Source organism: Aedes aegypti, chromosome 3 (assembly GCF_002204515.2).
Source record: "Aedes aegypti strain LVP_AGWG chromosome 3, AaegL5.0 Primary Assembly, whole genome shotgun sequence".
NCBI lineage: Eukaryota > Metazoa > Arthropoda > Insecta > Diptera > Culicidae > Aedes > Aedes aegypti.
In genome coordinates this window covers 275,862,114-275,885,038 of record NC_035109.1, presented here as the reverse complement: position 1 = coordinate 275,885,038, position 22,925 = coordinate 275,862,114, and the positions used below count along the sequence as shown (strand labels likewise).

The window sequence follows — 22,925 nt, the reverse complement described above, 5'->3', positions numbered from 1 at the left end:
TTTCGAGGAAAAACAGGGGGTGAAATGAGCCAATAATTAGCTACCCAACATTGATTCAACATGGCGTCCAGTAATAGCTGTTGTTAGTGATTATCACAATTCGTCATCAAATGTCAACATCCCACCGCAAAATCGCTAGTGTTTGGAGGGGATTTTAACCTCCAAATTGCCAAATAACCTCCAAATCATCACCTCCAAGTTAGTAGTTAGGGTTAGTTAGGGTATTAGCCTCCGTTATATGAAATATGGTGGCGCGTCGATCGTCGCAAGTTTATCGTTAAACAGTCAATGGAAATAGACCTTTTCCGTCAGATCTAACCCCTATTTTTTGTATTTTTCTTCGAAAGACAATCATTTTTAATTAACATTAACGCTTTCCGAATTTGTTTATATGCATTCCTAATTTTCTTATGAATTTTTGAAAACATGGATACTCACCACATTTTGCAAAATAATTCGAGATGCGGCACAGCCTGGTTTGCTACTGACAAGAAAAGGAATCGCCTATCTCGATGCGTGGAAAATTTATTCCCAGAAATGGTCCAGAAAATCACATTTTTCTGGTCGCAGTACGCAGTTGAAAAGAAATGTCATTTCTCCTCTCTGTAGGAAATTTCTTGACCCATTCAGTCAAGGAATTTCTTTACTTTTCTTGAGCTAAACAGCATACTTAGCTTAAAGCCTGATTCGCTGCTGACAAGTAATGTCTTAACCTATCTTGATGCATGGGAAATTCCTGGAAGGAATCGATCAAGAAAGCGCTTTTTTCTGATCACAGTACGCAGCTGAAAAGAAATGTCAGTTCAAATGGGAGTCGCCCTAGAAAATATCTGCAAGGAATCAGCAAGAAATTCCTTTAGCGATTCCTTTTTTAGCGAAGTATGCACTTCAACAAAAAAGTAATCGCCTATCTCGATGCGTGGAAAATTTCTTGCAAGAAATGTTCAGGAAAAGCATTTTTCTTTGATCGCAGTACACAGTTGAAAAGAAATGTTATTTCAAATGGAGCTCACTGTAGAAAATTTCTTGACCATTTCTTCCGCAGAATATTTTTCTTTTCATGAGCGAAACAGCATACTTAGCTTTAGCAGCAAATCAGGATTAACTATCAAACAATTTAAACAATTCGGGGCAAAAGCACACGGCAACGCGGATCTGCTCAAACCTACAAACCAAATTTTCATTGCTGTATATCAGCAAATTTTTGCTTAGTTTTTGTGCTGTAAATCCAGCAATTCATCCAGCAAAATAATAAATCCAGCTTTTTAAAAGCGCTAATGGCTGCCGCAAACCCGCTCACTTTCTGGTAGGGAACAGTCGATTTGACGTTTGGCTTGAGTCGTTTCATATGGACCAATGCACGAGTTCACTATTTGACGTTTGAGCGGTGCCGTGTTATTTATGTAGCCATAGCAACGAGTGAATTCGGCACCGCTCAAATGTCAAATTAGTGAACTCGTGCATTGGTCCATTGAGCGGACCCAAGCTAAACGTCATATCGGCTGATCCCTACCAGAAAGCGAGCCTGTTTGCGGTAGCCATTAGCGCTCGTAAAAATCTGGATTACTGATCATTCAGCAAAGTGAAATTGATCATTGAAGGTAGTTTTTGCCTGGGAGGGAGACACCGATACTACACACAAAATATGGAACAAACTTCAAGATAGTTCCAGTTCGCCAACTACAATCAAGACAGGCTTGGTGAAAATCACTAGTTTCGTTTTGTTGTGCACCTTCGGTCTTTCCGGACGAACTTTGAAAAAGGGCCAAAATCCTCTTTGTATTAAATCTCAAATTTTATCGAAAAAGACTGCGTGTTTCACAACTGTTTTCCAGTTTAAATGGAAGATGCTATTGGGGTCCATTCATTTATTTCATAACGCTGAAATTGGCCATTTTCGACTCCCACCCACCCCCTTGTAACACTTTTTGTATGAGTATTATTCAATTTTTGTATGGGCCGTAACATCGTAAGGACACCCACCCACCCCTTCTAGCGTTATGAAATATATGAATGGACCCTTGTGACGTTGCTTTTGGATGTGAAGAAACAAATCTTGACTGTTTGTTTGTCACCTTCAATAAAATGCAAAAATATGTTTCAATCAATTACGCGCATCTGTAATGTTAGCCCATTGTTTTAGAAGGCGGCTCACGCTGACAGTTTGTGACAGCGGAATCTCGGCTCATCTTGACGCACATAAAGTTCGTATCGGTTTATCCCAGAGTCTATGAATGAAGAGTTGCGAGTAAAACCAAATTTACCTATCGAACTGTCAAACCGTCCCAGCCAACAAATTTGTTCACATAACTGAGATTCAAATCAGTAAAGTGAACACTTATTTGGAAATGAAAGATTGTTTAAAATGCACAGATTCCCTCTATGTGGACATAAGTGGAGGCCATATACGTACACTCCAGAAAATGCAGTGTGTGAAATACAAATTCAGACGAGTTCGTTTGGTGCTTTCTATAATTTTGTATATAATAGTATTTTGCTATTTATATGACTTGGTTTTAACAAACAAACAAAAAATAAAAAAGGCAAAACGAGTAGATGCAAGTCTTTACGTAAGGATCTTCAGATCGGTAATCATATTGGCTACCACTGTTCCGTTCAGCCACTGTTGAATAACACGGAAATCTGGCAAATATAAATTTAATAATATAGCTCATCTGCAGGTATGTACGTCTACCTCTTTTATACTGCCACCCATGTTCAAGAGAAGTTTTCATCGATACATATCGTAAATACATCAGTTAGCTACAATAATGATACATTAGTAATTATTATTATTACCCAGCCAAAAGTTTTGTTCACGTAACAGAGTTTGCAATTCGGTAACACCAAATTGTTGAAAATGCGAGAATTCCATTTATTCGCACAAATTCGGAGGCCATATAGGGTAATTCGGAGTAATATGCCCGAACGGGGCAATACGCTTAACTTCATTCCCACAGGATTGAGGTTTTTTACACGTAAATATGATCCGTCCGATAAGCAAGCCTTATTGTGTATGATGTCCATGCTTTATTATTGTAATTTTTAAACAAGCTTTTACCGGAAGACGACTGCTTATGGATTCATTTAAGCTTAGCAGGTGGTGGAATTCTATTTGAGAACTTTTCTACAACGCTGTGAAACTTGTTTCTACGGGAGGGGTATACTTCACGGTTTGTTTTGAAACGTCATGATTTGTATCGTTTACAAAAAGCATCTTGTACCCTTTTCAGTAGCTACATGGCACGAAAAAGTTGCGTGCAGAGCAATAAGCAAATAAACAACACCCAACATAACAGATTTTAGATGTAATGTATTTGCTACTGTGATAGAGCACTTTTTTCCTTAGGGGGGCATATTGCACTTTTTAACCGTACATATATTTTAGGCAATTAATCATGACCAATACAACTCCAAACAAATTGAGTTGGCGTTTAGTATGACTAACGCGTATGACAGTGTATTGCACTTTGTATGATTTAATTTTTACAAACATAGCAAAGAAACATAAATGAAAAATCGCGAGACATGCTGCAAAATTGTGACCATCGGTTTTCAAGTTTTACACTAAAAGCTGTTATAATTAATAAGTAAATCGCTGAAGCATCTTTTCATTTGTGATTTTCATCAAGTAAAAGTTGGTAACAGCACCAGGTAACAGGAGAGTAAATGTGGACCAATTTATGACCCCAGACGCTGTCCCAGTACATCCACCTCATACTTACTTGGTACTTGATGGGCTACAATTCGCTAAGATGAATCTGCGCCGAATGGATGAGTCTTCTCCACTGGACTCGGTCCTGGGCCAATCGCTTTCAGTCGCCCCGAACGTTAAGTGCACTTCACATCCACCTCATAGTGAAGTGATTATGGAAGAAAATAAGCAGAAATCTTATGTGAAGTGATGTCATTGCGTTTGTGATAAACATTGATATTTAAATATCCAGTATCAATTTGTTCATGTGTACCGCTTGATCGGTTTATGCTTGGTTATTGAGATGCATCCAGCGATGTGCACTCTTCAGCTAAGTATGCTGTTTCGCTCAAGAAAAGTAAAGAAATTCCTTGACTGAAAGGGTCAAGAAATTTCCTACAGAGAGCCCCCTTTGAAGTGACATTTCTTCTCAACTGCGTACTGCGATCAGAAAAAAGTGATTTTCTTGACCATTTCTTGTGAGAAATTTTTCACGCATCGAGATAGGCGATTCCTTTTCTTGTCAGTAGCAAACCGGCCTTTCCCCAGTATAATTTTATATTTACATCAGATGAACTCATATCTAATCTCTCATTCAAGATTATAATAGAATCATATCAAGTGAAATAGAAATCGCAAGGGAATGACCATTTGAAGTTACATATTTTGTTATATGAAGTTGGAATTTGTTTAGATGCAAATTTAAATCAGATCAAATTACTGACTCCATAAACAATTTCAATTAATTCAATTTTGCATCATATCCAACTCTAACGTAAAATGCACAATTATACAATTTGAAATTCACATCCTTATATGATCTCTGGTTTGCTGGGGTCTACCTATCGAGCAGACCAGCAAACCAGATGTTTTCGAAGACGAAGAAGAACAAGCATCCAAAAAAGTCTCTTTGCGCAACTTTGTGTACCGCCGTGCGGGGTGACATTGGTCCTAGGGGGTGACTTTGACCACCCTTTTCGATGCATCTCTTGACTAGCACGGGAGGAAAAAAAACTAATCCATGACCACTCCGAATGAAATTCCACAGGGAACTCAGAAGGAAATTACAAACCAAGTCATAATTCCGAAGGAACATACCGAAAAAAATTTCCGAAGGAACTTCCTGAAGCAACTTCCTGGAGGAATTACCTTTGATATCTTTCAGACGAATGTCATGGATAAGCTACCAGAAGGAACTGCTGGAGAAGCTACATGGAAGAACTTCCTTATGGAACCACCAGTACGAACAAAAAACTTCCTAGAGAATTCCGGAGCTGTAAGATTGTGACAAAGAGAAAGAATGGAATTTGGTAAGAATAAGAAGAAGTAAATTGATAATATTAGCTGTTGTCATACAATGGACCAATGCAACGAGTTCACTATCTGACGTTTGAGCGGTGCCGTGTTATTTATGTGGCCATGGCAACAAGTGAATATGGCACCGCTCAAATGTCAAATTAGTGAACTCGTGCATTGGTCCATATCCAGTGTGAACGAGTTGCATGTAAAATGAACAACTCCGTAGTCTAAACAAGGCATTTACGGAAAAAATCAGAAAAAATATTTTAGAACAATTTTTGAAATAGTAAGATTTTTGCAAAAATCACAGAAAGATTTTCGGAAGAATTATAAAAAGATATTTGGAAGTATTCCATAAGAATGTTTTGATTGATTTCAGATGGCATTTCCTTAAGAATTTCAGAAAGTTTAGGGTCAGATCATAAATTAAGCAAGTTTTTAAGTACACCCGATTCTGTTTTTGCACGGATTTTTTTACACGGCCGTGCAAAAAAGTTTTCATACAAAATTTTTCACCAAAACCTTATTTTTTCATTAAAAGTCAAGAATTGGCTTGTTTAGGGGTATCCTGTTTTTTACATATTCTGATTCTACGTTAAAAACTGAGCCAGAATCCAAAGTTTCATAATGTTCCGTGCCCTGGAACTATTTTTAATACACGCTTGAATTTCGTATGGAAATCGCGTTTGAATCACCCCTCGGCAAATTTTACTCCGGGACGAGCTGTCATTATGTAAATGGAAATGTCATTGAGTCGACGGAATTAAATCTATTTTAATCATTTACTATATCAAAATTAAGATATTGAAGCGCAATAAAATCGTGTTACACTTGGAAAACTGTGCTCTTTCGATCAAGCTACAAAAAACTGCGAATTTTTCATCACTTAACAACCCAATTGGTGTTACTTTTTTTGCACGGTTTTTGAAATTTTGAACTGAAAACTTTTTTTGCACGGTACGCATCCCCCGTGCAAAAACAGAATCGGGTGTATCATGAACCTGCTCGAATTTATCCTGGATCGCGCAATCTTACTCCACGAACTCTCGCATGTTAGTAGTTGTCAAACTGCGGTGCATTCATTTTGGGTTCATCGCTTTTTGTTGACATCTCTCTTCGTTCCACTGTTCGCAGATGACGTGTTGGAAGTCTTCAAGTCGCCTCATCCATTTATCGTCATTGCAAGCCAAGAAGTGGAATAAAAATATTCTTCGCTTAATTTCGGGTTAAAACATCGTTATAGATGGTTTAAAACCACCTCTCCATCCGACTCGTTATAGAAGCTATGTGAATTCGTGGTTCGAAGAAAATCATTGTGCAAATATCGGAAGATTGGTTGCGAAATTGGAGTAAGTGTTGGGTATTTTGTTTTGAACCAGGCAAATCAAGTGTTGTCCGAATATGGCTTTAATGACGATGATTGCCCGGGTGGTCGACGGTCTTCCACTGGTCGGAACGATGCAGGAAGATGAGCAGGTCAGTGTTTAGTCTATATATGTTGAGATTTGTAGATTAACATATTATAATTATTTTACAGTCCGGAAGAAGCGTACTGGAGTACCAGAACCAGGCCAAAATGCTATTCCGAAAGTTAGGTCCCAATTCTCCGGCGCGCTGCAGCATCGAAACGGGTCCTTATCTGTTCCAGTAAGATCAATTTAATTGCAGTAAAATATTGCGTCATTCCTCACCGAAATTCATTATTTAGCTATCTGATCGAAAACGAAGTCTGTTATCTGGTGCTCTGTGATAAGATGTTCTCCAAGCGGATTGCGTTCAATTATCTGGAAGACATCGCCCAGGAATTCCACAACAACTATGGACGGAAGGTAAATTCCGTGACGCGGCCGTACGCCTTCATCGAGTTCGATATCTACATCCAGAAGGCGAAGAAATCTTTAACCGACCGGCGAAGGAACATCAATACGATCAACACACAGCTGCAGGATGTCCAAAGGATAATGGTAAGGAATGCATTATAGTAATTTCAGGGCTGGTAGCTTTTATCGTCTGATTCCTTTATGGTCTCTTTTTGATTCCTTCTTTTTTTTGACTCTTAAGCTTTAGAGACCTCAATCTAAAGTTCCTACTTTTATGACACTTACTTGCTACCAGCACTGAATACATAATTTGCTGTAACAGTTTTACTTAATCTAAATTGTTGATTGCAGGTCCAGAACATCGATGACGTCCTCCAGCGCGGCACAGTGCTCTCAGAGCTGGACACGAAAACGCAAAACCTGTCGATGCTGTCGCAGAAGTACAAGAAGGATGCCACCTACTTGAATCGGAAATCTCTGTACGTGAAGGGAGCCGTGGCCGGAATCGTGATCATAGTATTCATCCTCTACTTTTGGGTTATTTAATCTCTCGTGCGTAATGATCGTCGTCGTCGTCGCCGTACAATAAAATTAAGATGCTTAGCCGGATGATAAATACTGACACAGTGTTGAATTGACCTAGTTGATAAGGTGAGAGGTGGACAAAGGGCGTTCCGAAAAAGTGGCGGGCCAAATTTTACTGAATATGAGTTGAAAGTGCATGAAACGTGTTAATGTGTTTTCTGTTCCATTAATTTGAAACCTGCATAACTTAATTTTCTGTATTGCAAGATGGGGCAACGTAAATATAATTATTAAACTTTCAAAGTAACTTTTGCAGAGTTGCTTTGAGTAATTTACCATTCTCTTTAGAAAAAGTTCATTAAAACTCAAGATGTAATTCAGAACATCTACAAATTTAACAGTTGTATATTCGTTCAGAAAGTAGCGTTCTCTGAATTTCCAATAATCGACAATTTGCCCCATCTTGTCTACCTAGTATCTTCAGTCCAATTTATGTTGAAAACTGGGCACTCATAGAGAAATGGATGTAAATATTTCAGATGGATACTTTTCAATAATTAGTGACTGAAATTAGAAAGCTGTAGTAACGAATGGCCACTGGGAAGTTTAATTCGTAGATAGAGTTTGCATTGATTTGGAATATTTAAATTGTCTTGTGTTGTTATGTTCTAGATTGGTGAACCATTGAGTTTAATTATACTACTGAGAAGAATAAAGTATCTACTATTCATAAAAAGGCTTTTTTTATATGGCAATTGAGGATTTGAGAAATCGGGAGATAAGCGAATGATTCCTTGCAGAATATGACCAAATATGTCTATATATTCCCAAGACTTTTTTTGGGAATTCCCCATGATATTACGACAAGTATTACTGCTGTAATACGAGAACAATAATTTCTCGATTTTATCACTGTTCGTTTTAATATCGCTTTATTATTTCTCTCTCAACTTTAGCAAGGTTTCCTGTTGGATTTCATCACGCTACAATAATTGTACGAGTTTCAAACATTTATTATTCGAGGAACACTTGCAGAGATTGTTCTGGGAATTTACTCAAAATATTCTAAGAAGTCTTCGACGTATTTCTCTATACATCTTTTCTGGATTTTTTTTTTTCATTTTCCAGAGATAAATGGTTACTTGACGTTCTAAAAACTTCATTTTTTGTTCTTAGAAATGATCCTTAGATTGCTCCCAAATTTGATGTTCACTTCATATTTTGCTGCAACCTTTCAGTAATTAGCTAGGGTTTACCTCAATTTTTGCCTGGAAATCGTCTACTTATTCTTCTAAATAATTCCTTAAGAAATATTTCGGCGATTCCTTCAAGGATTGTTATAATAATTGTTACATTTTTTCCTTCAAGGATTGTATAAGTAACTTCTGTATTCCCTCACAAGAGCTCATTCATGAATTACGTTGACATATTTGCAGGATTTTATTCAGAGATTTCTCAATCGGTTTTGCTCAACAACTTTTAAAGATATTATCCAATAAATTTTCAAATACTGCTTAAATGTTTCTAAGTTTTTTCTTTTTGAAATTTCTCATTGGTTTTCATAGTATAAGTGGTAAAACTATTCTTCCTGTATTTCCTGGACATTTTTATAAAATTTCTTCTGAGGCTCCTCCTTAATTACCATCACAAATTTGTCTATGTTTGATTTTGCAGGGTTTGCTCCATGTAAAAGCCCTTCAGAGAATGGATTTTAACAACGATTCAGTATTTTTAGGCACTTCCACAGTTATTAACTAAAAGTTTCCTTTGCAAAGTTGCCATTTTTGCATTCGCAGGTACGATGTTAGAATCAACCCAAGCATGACTTGCACATGTCACATGCTATATCTGAACTAGCAGATCCTAAACAAAATCACAACTTGAATTGCTAGAGTTTAGTATCTTCATAATCAATTTTTTAATAAAAGTATCTTATGCGATTATTTATTTTACAACTTTAGCAAGGTTTTCTGTTCGATTTTATCACACCACAATAATTGTACGAGGTTTACATTGAAAAATAACCCTAAACCCATCTCATACGTGCTTTCCATTTCATTCGCTTTATTTCTGCAACATGAAGTTCTAAATTTGATGAAAATTATAAGCCAGAGAAATACATTTTCATTATACAGGTCGGACTCGATTATCCGGAGTATCGATTTTTTTTTCACTCCGGATAATCGAATCACTAAAAGGTAAATTCATATCTGCTAGGGGAAGTGGTGGAAAAATGAACAGGGGTGGTAAAATGAACACCATGCCTTTTACAGAGCAAAATCAAATGTCGGTGATCTTTTATCACGCACGGACGATTAAGAGCATAAATGAGAGTGTTCGAGTTGAAACAGAGGTTAATTGAAGTGAATATATCAACGAAAACAAGGATTTTCGAAAATCACCTTTGAAAATTAGAACTAACGTAATCTGATACCTTTAAATTTCTTTTTGAATGGGTTTCAATCATTTATAGATATATTTTCGGAAATGCAATGAAAATTTTCAAAAATATTTGTTTTGCTTACGTATTTTGCATGATGTTCATTTTACCACCAACAGCTGTTCATTTTACCCACATAGTGCAGGTAAAATGAACATTTGCATCGTTTTTTGCTAGCGATAAAAATACCAGAAAATTTATCTAATTTAGTCTGAATTCATGTCGCGGCTTTAGATTACATCCCTATTTTCGATGATGTGCTAAAGAACTATACAAATTCATCGTTTTTCTATCAGAAACACGATGATATCCTTAAGGTGTTCATTTTACCACCCCTTCCCCTATAAAAGAACTTAAATATTATCTTTTCTCCGTTGTTTTATTGATTGATGCATTCGCGTAGCCAGAAATTATTTCTAGGAACATTTGGGGTCTTGAGAAGAGAAAATGTTTTTGATAAGAATACACAAAAAAAAACCCTGTTTTTACCTACGTCCAAAACTGCAAAACAATTCATATTTTATATTGCAATACCACATTATCTAAAATTCATGCATAAAAACTGAAAAACAAGAATGTCAAAAAACAAACTCCGGATAATCGAGTCTAAAATTCCGGATAATCGAATCCCGGAAAATCGAGTCTCCGGATAATCGAGTCCGACCTGTGCCACGATTCGGTATATCACCTAATGTTATTTTTTAATCCGTGGTATAATCGAGAAATTATTGTACTTATGATTTTTTTAAGACGTTGTCCATAAATTTCTGAAATTCATTCAGCAGAACTTAATTCAAGTATTTCCTTCAGATATTACTATGAACATTTTTTTAGGCGTAATTCAGTTATTTTGTTACGGACTTTCTAAGAAAATACTCAAGAAAATCATATCAGACACCTTGGGAGCGCCCATTATTTAGGTTACAAGAAAATAATACTATTTTTGACACCCTCATTTTTTATATGAAACATTTAAAAAAATTGAATGAATAGTCACGCTTTGCTGACGAGAAGGGCAGCCTTTTACCACCCTAATAGCGAGGCTTATTTTATGGTTGAATTCACCAAGATTTTTTCATAAATTTATCTAGAAAGTTTTAAGACCTCCAAGAGTTTATCCAATGATTCTTCTATTTTCCTAGGTATTCCTCTAAGATTCCCTTTTAGAACATATTCAGACAGTAGTTCTTCCGGATATGCCTCTAGGGGTATACGAGAATTTCCTTCAACATTGTCTTTCTGAATTTGTCTAACATTTTGAGCAGAAGTATACCTTTAAGGGGGGCCTGGTGTAGTGGTTAGAACACACGCCTCTCACGCCGAGGACCTGGGATCGAATCCCATCCCCGAGATAGTCAATTATGACGAAAAATGTTATAGTGACGAATTCCTTCGGAAGGGAAGTAAAGCCGTTGGTCCCGAGATGAACTAGCCCAGGGCTAAAAATCTCGTTAATAAAGATAGAAAAAAAAAATACCTTTAGGAATTGCTCCAGAGCTTTCCCTTTAAGATTCCCTTAGGAATTCCTCCATAAATACTTCCAGTAGGGAAATACCGAGATTTTTTTTTCAGAAATTAGTGAAGATATTCCCCAAGAAATCCGAGAGTTATTTCCAAAGAAAATACTAAAGTAACCACTGATGAAACTTGTTTGAGGTCTAAAATAACCCTTGTTGAACCCCTTTTCCTCCAAAATGTTTGTTTAGGACATCTTTGAAAATTCAACCAGTAACCCGCATAGAAAATTACCATTCTTTAAACGAGACAAACTGTTTCACGAACATAATGCTAACGGTTACCTGTTTCAGTTATGGTTCACATGTGTTCTTCGTGTAATGGTAAAACCACAGTCAAACATCAAGCATTACTATAACATCATCAATTATAGTTTACAAATAATCTGATATGGTATCCAACCAGGTTGAAATATGTACCTTACCAACTGTGGTTTACGGCTGGAAGCAGCAGCTCATTTTTGTCATCACATTGTTTTCATCCGCTCGTCCGCTCGTTTCATCGATCACCTCCAAAGTAAAGTAATTTTCTCCTATTCGTGATCAAACGTCAACATCCCACCGCAAAATCGCTAGTGTTTGGAGGTGATTTTAACCTCCAAAATGCGAAATCATCACCTCCAACTTAGTTCTAATACCCACCGTTATATAAATTATGGTGGCACGTCGATCGTCGTAAGTTTCTCGTTAAACAGTCAATTGACTGTTTAACGATAAATTTGCAGCGATCGACGCGCCACCATATTTAATATAATGGAGGTTAGTAGAACTAACCTGAAGGTGATGATTTGGAGGTTATTTGGCAATTTGGAGGTTAAAAACACCTCCAAAAACTAGCGATTTTGCGGTGGGATGTTGACGTTTGATCACGAATTAAGTCTTGCGAAAACTTTTGAATTTCGGACATCAATCTTTCAGCAGCCTTTGAAGTAGCACATCGGGTAAGTTTATAGTAAAATATTAAAGGAAAAAATACTATTTTTTTCTTTCATTGTCAGAACCGTTGTGCATAACACAGAATGCTCGATTTTCTCGGAAAAATATCGCGGGTGTCGACAACACCGGCAGCAGGAACATGCTGACCCCAACTGTCGGAAGAAGCGCCGGGCTTCAACCGTGGAAGCGCTTCGGGAAAAGACAACAACTTTTTTCCTGCACCTAAGTTTACCCCCCGTGCGCTGGCAAATGCCCTACATGCCGCTCAGCTGGATCCTTTCGGCCGCTTCAGGATTTTATACCTACTCGTGCGCTTTATTTGGAAAACGAATATGTGTTGTAATCAGGCGTTGCAGAATTCGCTCTCATTTGAGAATGAAGCACGATCAAAGCAAGCAAAGAAAAACATCCCATCTATGGACCAATGCACGCGTTCACTTATTTGACGTTTGAGCGGTGCCGAATTCACTCGTTGCTGTGGTCACGTAAATAACACGGCACCGCTCAAATGTCAACAAGTGAACTCGTGCATTGGTCCATTGCGGTCCACGATCGTCATTGTATCGCAAGGTGTAACAAGTCTGATAAATGAGAGCAGCGAGCGAGAGCCCCAACGAGAGAGCGATGATAAAATCCATTTTTCTCGCTTGTTTACCGTTGGGGATAGGTGTTTTTCTTTATTGGCACGATAAACAATCCACGAACTTCCAATAACAACAGTGTCCCCCAGGCTTGGAGCATGTTTAGAGGGGTTTTATCATGCACTACTATCCCCCCAATCTGATCAAACTTGTAGCAGTATACGATAAACAGTCTCTCATAATGTGCAGCATGTTATGATAGTTACAGAGAGCGATACGTGAGAGATTCTCTCAATTTTCTCAGGATTCAATCCCTGGTTGTAATAAATACACTGAACGAAAGCTCCTGTCTCAAACTGAATGATATGTAATTCAGATGGCTGAAAATCTCTGTATTCTTCATTTTGAATGAATATGTTAACATATGATGCATCAACCTACTACTGAACGGAAATCATCCAGTTTAGTAATGAATATAAGTATATATCGGTATGACAATGAGTAGATAATTGAATAACTATAACACAAATGAATAATTTGCAACTAATGACAGATTTTATTTCCTACCATGCCCCGAATTGAAAATCATTCAATTATTGTATAAAACGTCATGTGGCGTATGAATGGTCCTTAATATCGAATCATTCTTGCATACATTGTAAATATGGCGGTTGCGGCGTGGTCAATTTGCGAATTGTAGAACGAGTTTGTGTAGATCTTCAAGGTAATTACGTGTAATAATGGAATATATTCAGGTTTTTAGCATCTATTGTATTCGTAGCATCTACGATTTATTTCGAGTGCCACCAAGAACCCCAGCAACAACAGAACCAAGGATTTTGTATTCAATCAGCGGGATGGAGTCACGGCATGTAGCTTACGAACAGGCATCTGATCCTGCAGTCTCAATATTTTATAATGTTTGAATATTACTTATATTGTGCAGCTAAATAAAAAGCAGCAGTTATTCATTATTCTTTTCTATTTTGAATTATTCGAAATTATGAACTATGGGTACGATCGGGATTGTTTACGTTTGCGTATGATAATCACTCAGTTTTCGATATCTTTAACAAAGAAGGGAATCAGTTCAAGACTGGATGATTTTCATTCGGTGTGATTTGTAAACAAGATGATTTTGACACAGATGAAAATCATCTTGAATGTGTCGGAAAATAGGTATGGGGCTCAGATGAAGCAAAAATCATTCAATACGGAGCGGGAGATTTCGTTCAGTGTAAGCTTCCGAATGCTCCAAATTATATTGACTGTTTAACGAGAAACTTGCGACGATCGACGCGCCACCATAATTCATATAACGGTGGGTATTACAACTAACTTGGAGGTGATGATTTCGCAATTTGGAGGTTAAAATCACCTCCAAACACTAGCGATTTTGCGGTGGGATGTTGACGTTTGATCACGAATTGTGATTCGATATTGTTTCAAACGAAAAAAGAAAAAAAAAACGATTCAACATGAACCATATCACCAAATGTTTGTTTTTATTGTAAGATTGTACCACAACTATAGTTCCAATTCTCCGGTAGTAAATTTTTCTACCTTACTAGGTATGCTCCCGTTGTGGTTGTCGTTTGAAATTTGCTTGAGAAATAATGAATTTCGGAACGGTAAACATTCTTAACAACCCGTTGATCGTATGATCGGATCTTCGAAAACCTTAGCTGTTACAGTCGAAACATTACCCAGCAATAGTACGCTTATGGTCGAATGTACCTTACTGACAATGGTTGAAAGTGAACCATAGAGCATATTCAGTGAGGTTTTGATGTGGTTTGGATTAATACGGGAATTTATCGGTAGTTGCCTCCAGGGATTTCCATAATTGTCGCTCAACATTCTTTTCAAATAAAAAATAATCTCTAAGGATCTTCCAGATAGTACTCCGGAGACTCCTCTTAAGATTCATTCAGATATTCTTCCAGAAATGCTTTGATAAATTTGTTAAAAAACTTTTCCAGGATTTATCTCAGGGAATTGAAAAGAAAATTTTACAGATCGTAGAAATACCTGAAAAAAATAAGAAGAAATTTCTCAATATTTCTTGTAGGATTTTCTTGAAAAAATGACTAATATAAGGTACCGCGGGGTAAGTGAAAATAATTGGTATATTTTACTGAATATGTGAATTAACGTATTAAACTCATGCGTTAACCTTTGAGGCCATTGAGAACATTACGATAGGTAAAAGATTTTTGAGATTTTTCAACCATTATTGCATAATAGAGCGAAATATTGTTAACCTGTCAACTATCACTCCGTAACAAGTTGGCGGCGTGCAATCTTATTTTAATATTTTCAGTAAAAAAAAGTTGCGGAAAATAATTTTCTGTACCACTTTTAAGTTGTCCCCTCTGACAATTTTAAACTGCAAGAAAAAAAGTTTTAGAATTAATTTGACATAGACCTAAAACCAACTAAATTGAAACACTGTCAATTTTTTAATCACGTGGGGCAAGTGAAAAGTTTCTCATTAGAGATTGAATTTGTGTTTTCTCTTTAGGTAGCTATAAGTATACAAGGTTCGTAATTATCATAGAACAACAGAAGGTGCTGATAATACAAGAAACACTGTACTCAAAGCGTTAAATGCTATTATCATGGCCAAATCATGGAACTTCTCTAAAATTAAGGTTGCCAAATTTTACGATATTAATATGTTTACTTCGGACAGCCGATTAAAAGGAAGACGTTGATTGAAAAGTTCCAATATAAGAGAACGCACGGAAATCTTGTGGAATGTCTGTGTAAAGCTAGTTCAAAACATAAAAATGGGATATAGATGTATCCACATAAAAAAGTTTCTAAGTACTTTATTGCAGGATTCCGTTAGATTTCTCTTGAAGAGTTATCCGAAGTCATATCCGCTTTTCTTAAAAACAAATAATGAACGGTGGAAATTCTGCAAAGCAAAAATGCAATTGCTGTCCCATGATGTAAGAACTAACATTGGAAATGTTACAGTTATAATGTTGTCGAATCATTTCAACAAACATAACTGAACAGAAGAAAATTCAAGTAACAAGAATAAAATTTTCTTTGTTTACATGTTACTTATGTTATTGTTCATTGGGACGCCTTAACAAATGTTAAAGGTAATAGAAATCGTGAATGTAACTATTAGTTTTTGAATTTTTTGGTCAAAACGATAAACTTTTCACTTGCATGTGAAAAGTAAGGAGACATTTTTTGAAAACTTTCTCTGTACTTTTTTCTTTACTTTTACATAAAAATCAATTTCAGTATACTGCTTATATTTGGTGCGAGTCAAGCTAAAAAATATACACGACCTCATTTGTTTTAATTTAAGTTGTCTAGAATTTGAAGAATCCCAACTATGCGAAATCCATTACCCACTTGCCCCACGGTATCTTATGTTGAAAAAATAATAGATCGAATCCCTGGATAATATCCTGCAGGATTTTTATGGAATAATTGGCGTGACCTTAAATGAAGTTCCAGAGCATCCATGGAGATTGAACTTGAAAAATTATTCAAGAAATTGTTCATGATTTATCCCTTGTTGCATGTATTGAGGAAGTAGTAGCAATTTACGGAAGATCTCACTAGAAAGAAGAAAGGAGAAACTCAAAAAAAAAAACTCCATTAAACTGATTATTGGAAAAATAAACAAACTGATCCATGGATAATAACCTGCATAAATTTCTCAAGCAATCGAAAAAAAAAACCTTCGTATGTCGAGATAATCGGAGCATTTACAGAAATAAGGGGTCGTCCATAAATGACGTAGCTTTTTATGGGGGAAGGGGGTCTTTACGAATTTGTGACGATGTGTGACGAGGGGGAGGGAGGGGTCCTAGCTAGTGGACGTAGCATTTTGAATCATGTCGGTAAAAAGAGAGGCGAGAAAAATATGGCATACAATTATTTTTGATCAAACTTTATTTTTGTTTGACTTATAAACTTGGGTTATAAAATTATTATTATTCGTGTCTAAATAATAAATTTGTAAATAAACAAAATCAAAGTTTAATAAATTATTTAAAAATCAATGCTTTAACTACTTGAAGTACATTGTTTTCCCATTTGTTAACAAGTCATAAAGTCAGCCGTTTATCCATATTTTCTGTAGGGGTTTTATTTTTTCAAGATATTGAAATATGCTCTTTTTGGCAAATATTACATGAAACAAAATATTTATTCCGTGTATTATTCATTCAATGGTGCAGGAGATCTCCACTCAATCAACTCATTGATTTCTTTTGATATATCAATGCTTTTGATGGAATAGCCTGAATATTGATGAGGACAACAAATTCGATGTTATCGAAATTGCCCTATCATTCAATTTTTTTTTTAATAACTCGGTAAAATGAAGAATTTTTATTATTTGACTGTTTCATTATAGGTTGTGTAAGATTGTTTCAGTATGAGGAACGATAATGAAGCTCAGCTGGAATAATTATAGAGATTAATAATTTGTATAATAATCGTTAGAATTTTCTAAACATTCCAAATATTATAAGTGTAATCTTTTCTATATCTGACCACTGATTGCTAAATGGATTTGAATTTGGACAATAATGACGAAGATTTATTTCAAAGTAATGTATTTTGATGATCATTTTCATTGATATCTATTTGCTGACAAAGAATAATTAAAAAAAAAAAAAAAAAAAAAAAAAAACAATTAATCTAATAACGAAATTTCTGTTCAACATACTAAAAATATATTGTTCCCTAACTCAACAGTAACGAGCTTCATCAATTCAATTAATTTTTTTTTTTACATTTTCTATAATAAATTTGTTTTTCAACAGCAAAAGAAATACAATTTAGCCTAGATGAAACTGGAAATCAAAATTATATAAGTTATACAAGAAATATGTTTATTTAAAACTGTTATCCAAATTACTTTTGAGCGCTACTGTATATCAAACTGTTATATTAGATTATTCTTACATTTCAGTCAGTAATTAATATCAAATTTTGTATTAAACTTCTGAATTCCATTGTTTTGTTTCAACCCAGTCGCTGAGGAAAACAAATAAAAAATATAAAGGGGGGGGGGGGGGTGTTTGATATGCTACGTATTTTCCAAGGGGGAGTATCAACATTTGTGACGAAATGCTACGAGGGGGGAGGGGGTGTAAAAAATCAGTGAAAATATGCTACGTCATTTATGGACGGCCCCTAATCGGAATTGCATTTTCTGATGTTGAACCCCAAATGAACTTATGAAGAATCTATGAACGCTTCATTTAAGAAATCACTAGAGAAATCTGTGAAAAATTAATTATTTGGAGGAAGTCCTGAGAAAAGTATTGAAGAAAATGTTCAGAGTAAACCCTGTAGAAGTTACTGGATGAAATAGCGTTGGAGTGCTCACAGATTACCTCAACCAAAATCCGGAAAATTTTCGCTGGTCATCTTTTGAAAAATCGCTTGAGGAATTTCTGAGGGAATCCCTGAAAGTATTTCAGAAGACGTCTTTGGAGACATCACTAGGAAGCTGTTTCTGAAGATTGTGTGGAACAGACGCGTAATAGTCCCTGAAGATTTCTATGAAGCCTTTAGTTCTTCTTCTTGGCATTAACCTCCCAAATGCGGCCTTGCCCCCCCTCCCTGCTCAGCGTAGTGTTCTAAGAGCACTCCCGCAGTTCTTAACTGAGAGCTTTCTTTGCCTTAATTGCAATTTTTGCATTCGTATATCGTGTGGCAAGTACGATGATATTCTATGCCCAGGGAAGTCAAGGAAATGTCCATTACGAAAAGATCCTGGACCGACAGGTAATCGAACCCAGATACCTTCAGCATTGCTTTGCTTTGCAGCCGCTCGGCTAAGGAAGGCCCCAGCCTTTAGTATTTTAGCTTATTCTGCTTGCAGTAAGTCCTGGTGTCACTGCACGCATAATAAGCTAAATACCAACGTTACAGAAGAGACCATATTGATTAAACAAAGGTTTCATGTTCTACCGTCAAATGTAGAAAAATACATTAAAAGTTTCTTAAAAGGGCCATTCTACCAGACATTCACTTGAAGTAAGATACTGTTAATACTTTTTTTAATTCATTTACTTGCAACAAGAAGTATTGTGAAAAATCCATGCATATTGATACAATTTCAAATAAGTATTCAACAATTTTTAACAAATCTCTTCTTCATTTACTTTCGGTTTTGATTCGCTTCGGCGAAAGCATTTCCTCAGCATCGTCCGCCTCTTCTTCCGTCACTTGTCCATCCGAATCCGACGAGTACTGATTCCACAGATTTTCATCGCTAAACAGATAGTTGGCCGGTTCTATCTGCGCTGCCTCCTTCTTCTTCCTTCGCTCCTCTCGCTTCCGGACAATCTCCAATCTATCAATTCCCTCAAGCACTTTCGTTTCCCTTTCCTTCTCTTCCGGGTCTTCTCGTTTGGAATAGGTCCTCTTCAGCCCGTACTGATTGTCCAGATACTTCTGATAAAGCTTAGTTTCCGCTTCCACATCTTCATCAGATTCTATCACATCGAATCCATCCGATGCCTCCTTGAAGATCACGTAAATCACCGGATATTCCACTATCGTCTTTCCCTTCAAGTTCTCCTTGAGCGATTTCTTCGGTTTAAGCTCGAAGAACCGATTCTTGCTCCGCTTGACCCCTTCGGCCTTCAGTAGCACCCGCAATCGATTCATCCCTCGCGATTGATAAAACTCCAGCTTGCTTTTCCCAACGAAATCCTGCCCATTGCCAGCCTCCAGATACTTCCCCAGCAGATCATACAAGGAAGCATTCTCATCACATCTCTCATCCACGAAGAGCAACCCTTCCGCATTCGGGAAGCACCATTCTACGCGCCAGTTGATAACTAGGGTCTTGAAATTCAGCTGGCTAGTGTTGCGCTGATGCTTGGTGAAATTCTGCAGCAGGAACTTCAAAGTGGTTCCCCGCTCCCGGGCAGCGCACCGCAAACGGAACAACGACGGTGGAAGGGTTTTGTTGTACCGAGTGTAGCGCTTGATTTTGTCGCGCTTCCGGTCGTCCACGAAGCGGCTGCACTCCTCCAGGAAGTAGTAATCGCTCATCATGTCCATTTGGGACATCTTCTTCATCGGAATGTACTTGGTACGGTCCCGGATGCCATCGCAACTGAGTTCCTTTTTGTGGATGTTTACGCATTTGAGGCAGCACGACTTGATCTCACATTTGGGGCACGTGTATTTCGCTAAAATGGCATTGCAAACCTCGCACAATCCAAGTCTAAAATTCGATCAGAAGGGTATTTAACAAGGGGAACAATAGAAATCGCCGGACAATGGACAACGATGAAGTTACTGACCTGGGGGGCGATTGAAGCAGATCCATGTTGTCTTCACTTTCACTTGTCGTTGCAGCCTGAGACGTTCCAGCCATGGTTTTTTATTATTTGGTGCACTTGAATAAGTGTCTTGATATTTCTAGGTATACTAAGTATCAAGTCTTGATATTCTGTAATTAAAATAATATTAACACGAGCAATAAACTTGGCTTACACGCGGTGTTTTATATACTTTATCGCGCTCTGGCGAAAGCAGGTAAATAATGGAAAATGAACAACTTTATACCATGCAGTTCACTTCTCGATTACTTTTTCAAATCGACGTAGGTAACTTTCACACGATTTGGAGAATAAAAATTGAAAAGAACAAAAGTAATAGCCCATTTAACGAAACGACAACACTGATGATATTGCTGTTACTCTCCCACGTTACGACACCGCCTCCCATCAAAATTTCATTCATAAAATAAGCGATCAGCTGTTCGAAAACGTCTCGTAAAATGGATTATTTACATTAGAGCGTTTGCTCAAAAGGAAACGCGGCGTACCCCCGAAGAAAGGAACAACCGCGCTTTCGCTCACTTTTTATTTCATAACATTGCGGCGTTTCATCAAACGCGGTTGTTCCTTTCCTGAACCATTCGCCGCGTGCATGGAATTTTGAGCAAATGCGCGTTTTTGGAAACTTTATACAACAGGCGCGCGTCGTATCATATCCAGCGATCCAGTCAATAGGGTAACCAATATATTTTGGACCCCTATATATTTTGGACCTCCTGGGCCATTTTCCTGCAAATTTTCCAGTTTAAATCGAAAGACCAACTCAATTCGCATGTCATTTGGAAAGGAAGGACTATTCCGCACTTGCATCAACCGTTTGTACATAGAACATGTATTTATTTTATCTGAAACTAATTTAATTTAATTGGTTTATCCATGCAACCGTTACAACACGTTACACACAGAAATTGAAGCCATCAGTAATTTTTCAAATGTAAACAAAAACTTTTTTCAAATTCCTGAACTAAAAGCGTAGAATTTCTTCGGCTTTCCATTGTTAATCAATTGATTACACTGTGGGCAAGCATATTCTACAACCAGTGTCGTGGACTTTGTCGCCAAACGATGAAAAATGCCGGGGGTCCAAAATATATACTTTGAGGGTCCAAAATGTATTCGAATATTTTCGACGTATTTTGGATCCTACATGATCGTATGGGCATTTTTATCTCGTAGAGGTAGTTTTTCTCTACATTTTGGCATGTTGTTTGACTTGGTTATGCTGTGCAATTAATTAATTGGGACAAACTAAAATCACTTCCTTAGGGGGTCCAAAATACGACCGTTACCCTATGCAATCTTTTTCATTATTTCTCTTGGAAAAGTTCAGTTTTAGATGTATTTGTGGGATTATTTTCGGCAATCATCACCGAGTAGGAAGATAGGTGCTAAAAGTGTGACGGTGAAGTCCACCGAAAATCCATCTTTGAAAGAAGCTTGCAAAAGTTAGGAACGGTTTCTCACGGAAGTTGGATTTTTCTTTGAATATATGTGAAATTCCTAACTTCGGAAGTGGTGCATTCGATTCGCATCATCAATTTAATAGGCTGTTGAACTGTCAAATGTTTAATAGGGTCATTTAGGATAAGCAAAAATAAAAACAATGTTGCATCGCTGCTGTTTTTTAAACAATATTTGTTCTGCTTCCAGCGATTCCTCTGGGAAGTCTTTCGGGGACTCGTACAGGACACCTCCAGGTATCATCAGGGTTTTTCTCCGTGGAATCCTTTAGGAATTCGTTCAAGGATTTCACCACGAATTTGTACGGGAATATATTTGAAGAGTCCACAGCGAAGTCTGCCTACAGATGTCTCCAGGTGCTCTTCCAGGAATTCTACAGAAGTTCTCCCGATGTGTCCAACATGGTTTCCACCAGGAATTCCTCTGGGGATTTCTTTCAGGCATTCATCCAGGGATTTGCTGCAGGAATCACTCTGGGGATTTGCTCAAGGAATACCTTCGGGTATGTATTTCCTTCCTTTCGGGTCTGTGGAATTCCTTTTAGGATTTTCTATAGAAACCTCTCTGTGCAATTTCACCAGTAAATTTTCCGGAATTTTTGTTCAGGAATTCCTCTGGGGATTTCGTCTAGAAATCCATTAAGAAGTTCCTCCGAGAATTTGTTTTTCCAGATCGGATCCGCTTCGGAGCAGGCTTTGGAAAATTTAACGATCATTGACACACGAGTTTTGTCTGTGCACGAGTCATAATTTCATCCCATTTTTTCGCCTACATTCATGCAACACCCATGACATTGAACGTTCGTGGAAGATAACGAGCCATGAACATAAACAAGACAGGCACTCACCACTCACTGTTTGGCGTCGATCACTGTGTGTCAACACTTATAACATTTGCTGACCCACTCTCATTCTGATAAAAAAACAGAGGCGAATATTTTCCATTTTTTGCGCTATGTTTGCAATCAAAGAGATGTTCAATGACCCAATGACTTAAAAGTACCCATTAAATGGGTATCGTGTACTCATTATCACGAAAAGTGGCTTAACTCATTTATAAAGTTGCCATTTTCGCATTCGTATATCGTGTGGCAGGTACGATTATACTCTATACCCAGGGAAGTCAAGGACATTTCTATTACGAAAAGATTCTGGACCGATCGGAAATCGAACCCAGACACCTTCAGCATGGCTTTGCTTTGTAGCCGCGGACGTTAACCACTCGGCTAAGGAAGGCCCATGTTGTTCCATGTATCGATATCGAATAACGGAAAATCGACTCCTGGAGGTTTACTGTAATTCATCGGAAATGT

At 37.2% G+C, this 22,925-nt stretch overlaps 2 protein-coding genes and 1 long non-coding RNA gene across 3 annotated transcripts; 2 read left to right on the top strand and 1 right to left on the bottom strand.

Annotated features, from left to right (window-relative positions):
* The first annotated feature begins 6,106 nt into the window (after positions 1-6,106).
* LOC5576934 (vesicle-trafficking protein SEC22b-B) lies at positions 6,107-8,074 on the top strand. The gene is made up of 4 exons (XM_001656246.2): positions 6,107-6,469; positions 6,531-6,640; positions 6,702-6,957; positions 7,165-8,074. Exons 1-4 carry the CDS (start codon positions 6,395-6,397, stop codon positions 7,357-7,359), a joined length of 636 nt encoding a protein of 211 aa, XP_001656296.1. The 5' UTR covers positions 6,107-6,394; the 3' UTR covers positions 7,360-8,074.
* A 5,230-nt stretch (positions 8,075-13,304) lies between these two features.
* LOC110678460 lies at positions 13,305-13,783 on the top strand. The gene is made up of 2 exons (XR_002501635.1): positions 13,305-13,533; positions 13,591-13,783. It is a non-coding gene; the product is annotated as an uncharacterized LOC110678460 (long non-coding RNA).
* A 5,065-nt stretch (positions 13,784-18,848) lies between these two features.
* LOC5576933 (box C/D snoRNA protein 1) lies at positions 18,849-20,415 on the bottom strand. The gene is made up of 3 exons (XM_001656245.2): positions 20,325-20,415; positions 20,114-20,262; positions 18,849-20,034 (listed from the first exon to the last, which is right to left on the bottom strand). The coding sequence occupies exons 2-3, from the start codon at positions 20,185-20,187 to the stop codon at positions 18,954-18,956; spliced, it is 1,155 nt and encodes a 384-aa protein (XP_001656295.1). The 5' UTR covers positions 20,188-20,262; positions 20,325-20,415; the 3' UTR covers positions 18,849-18,953.
* Between the last annotated feature and the right edge of the window lie 2,510 nt (positions 20,416-22,925).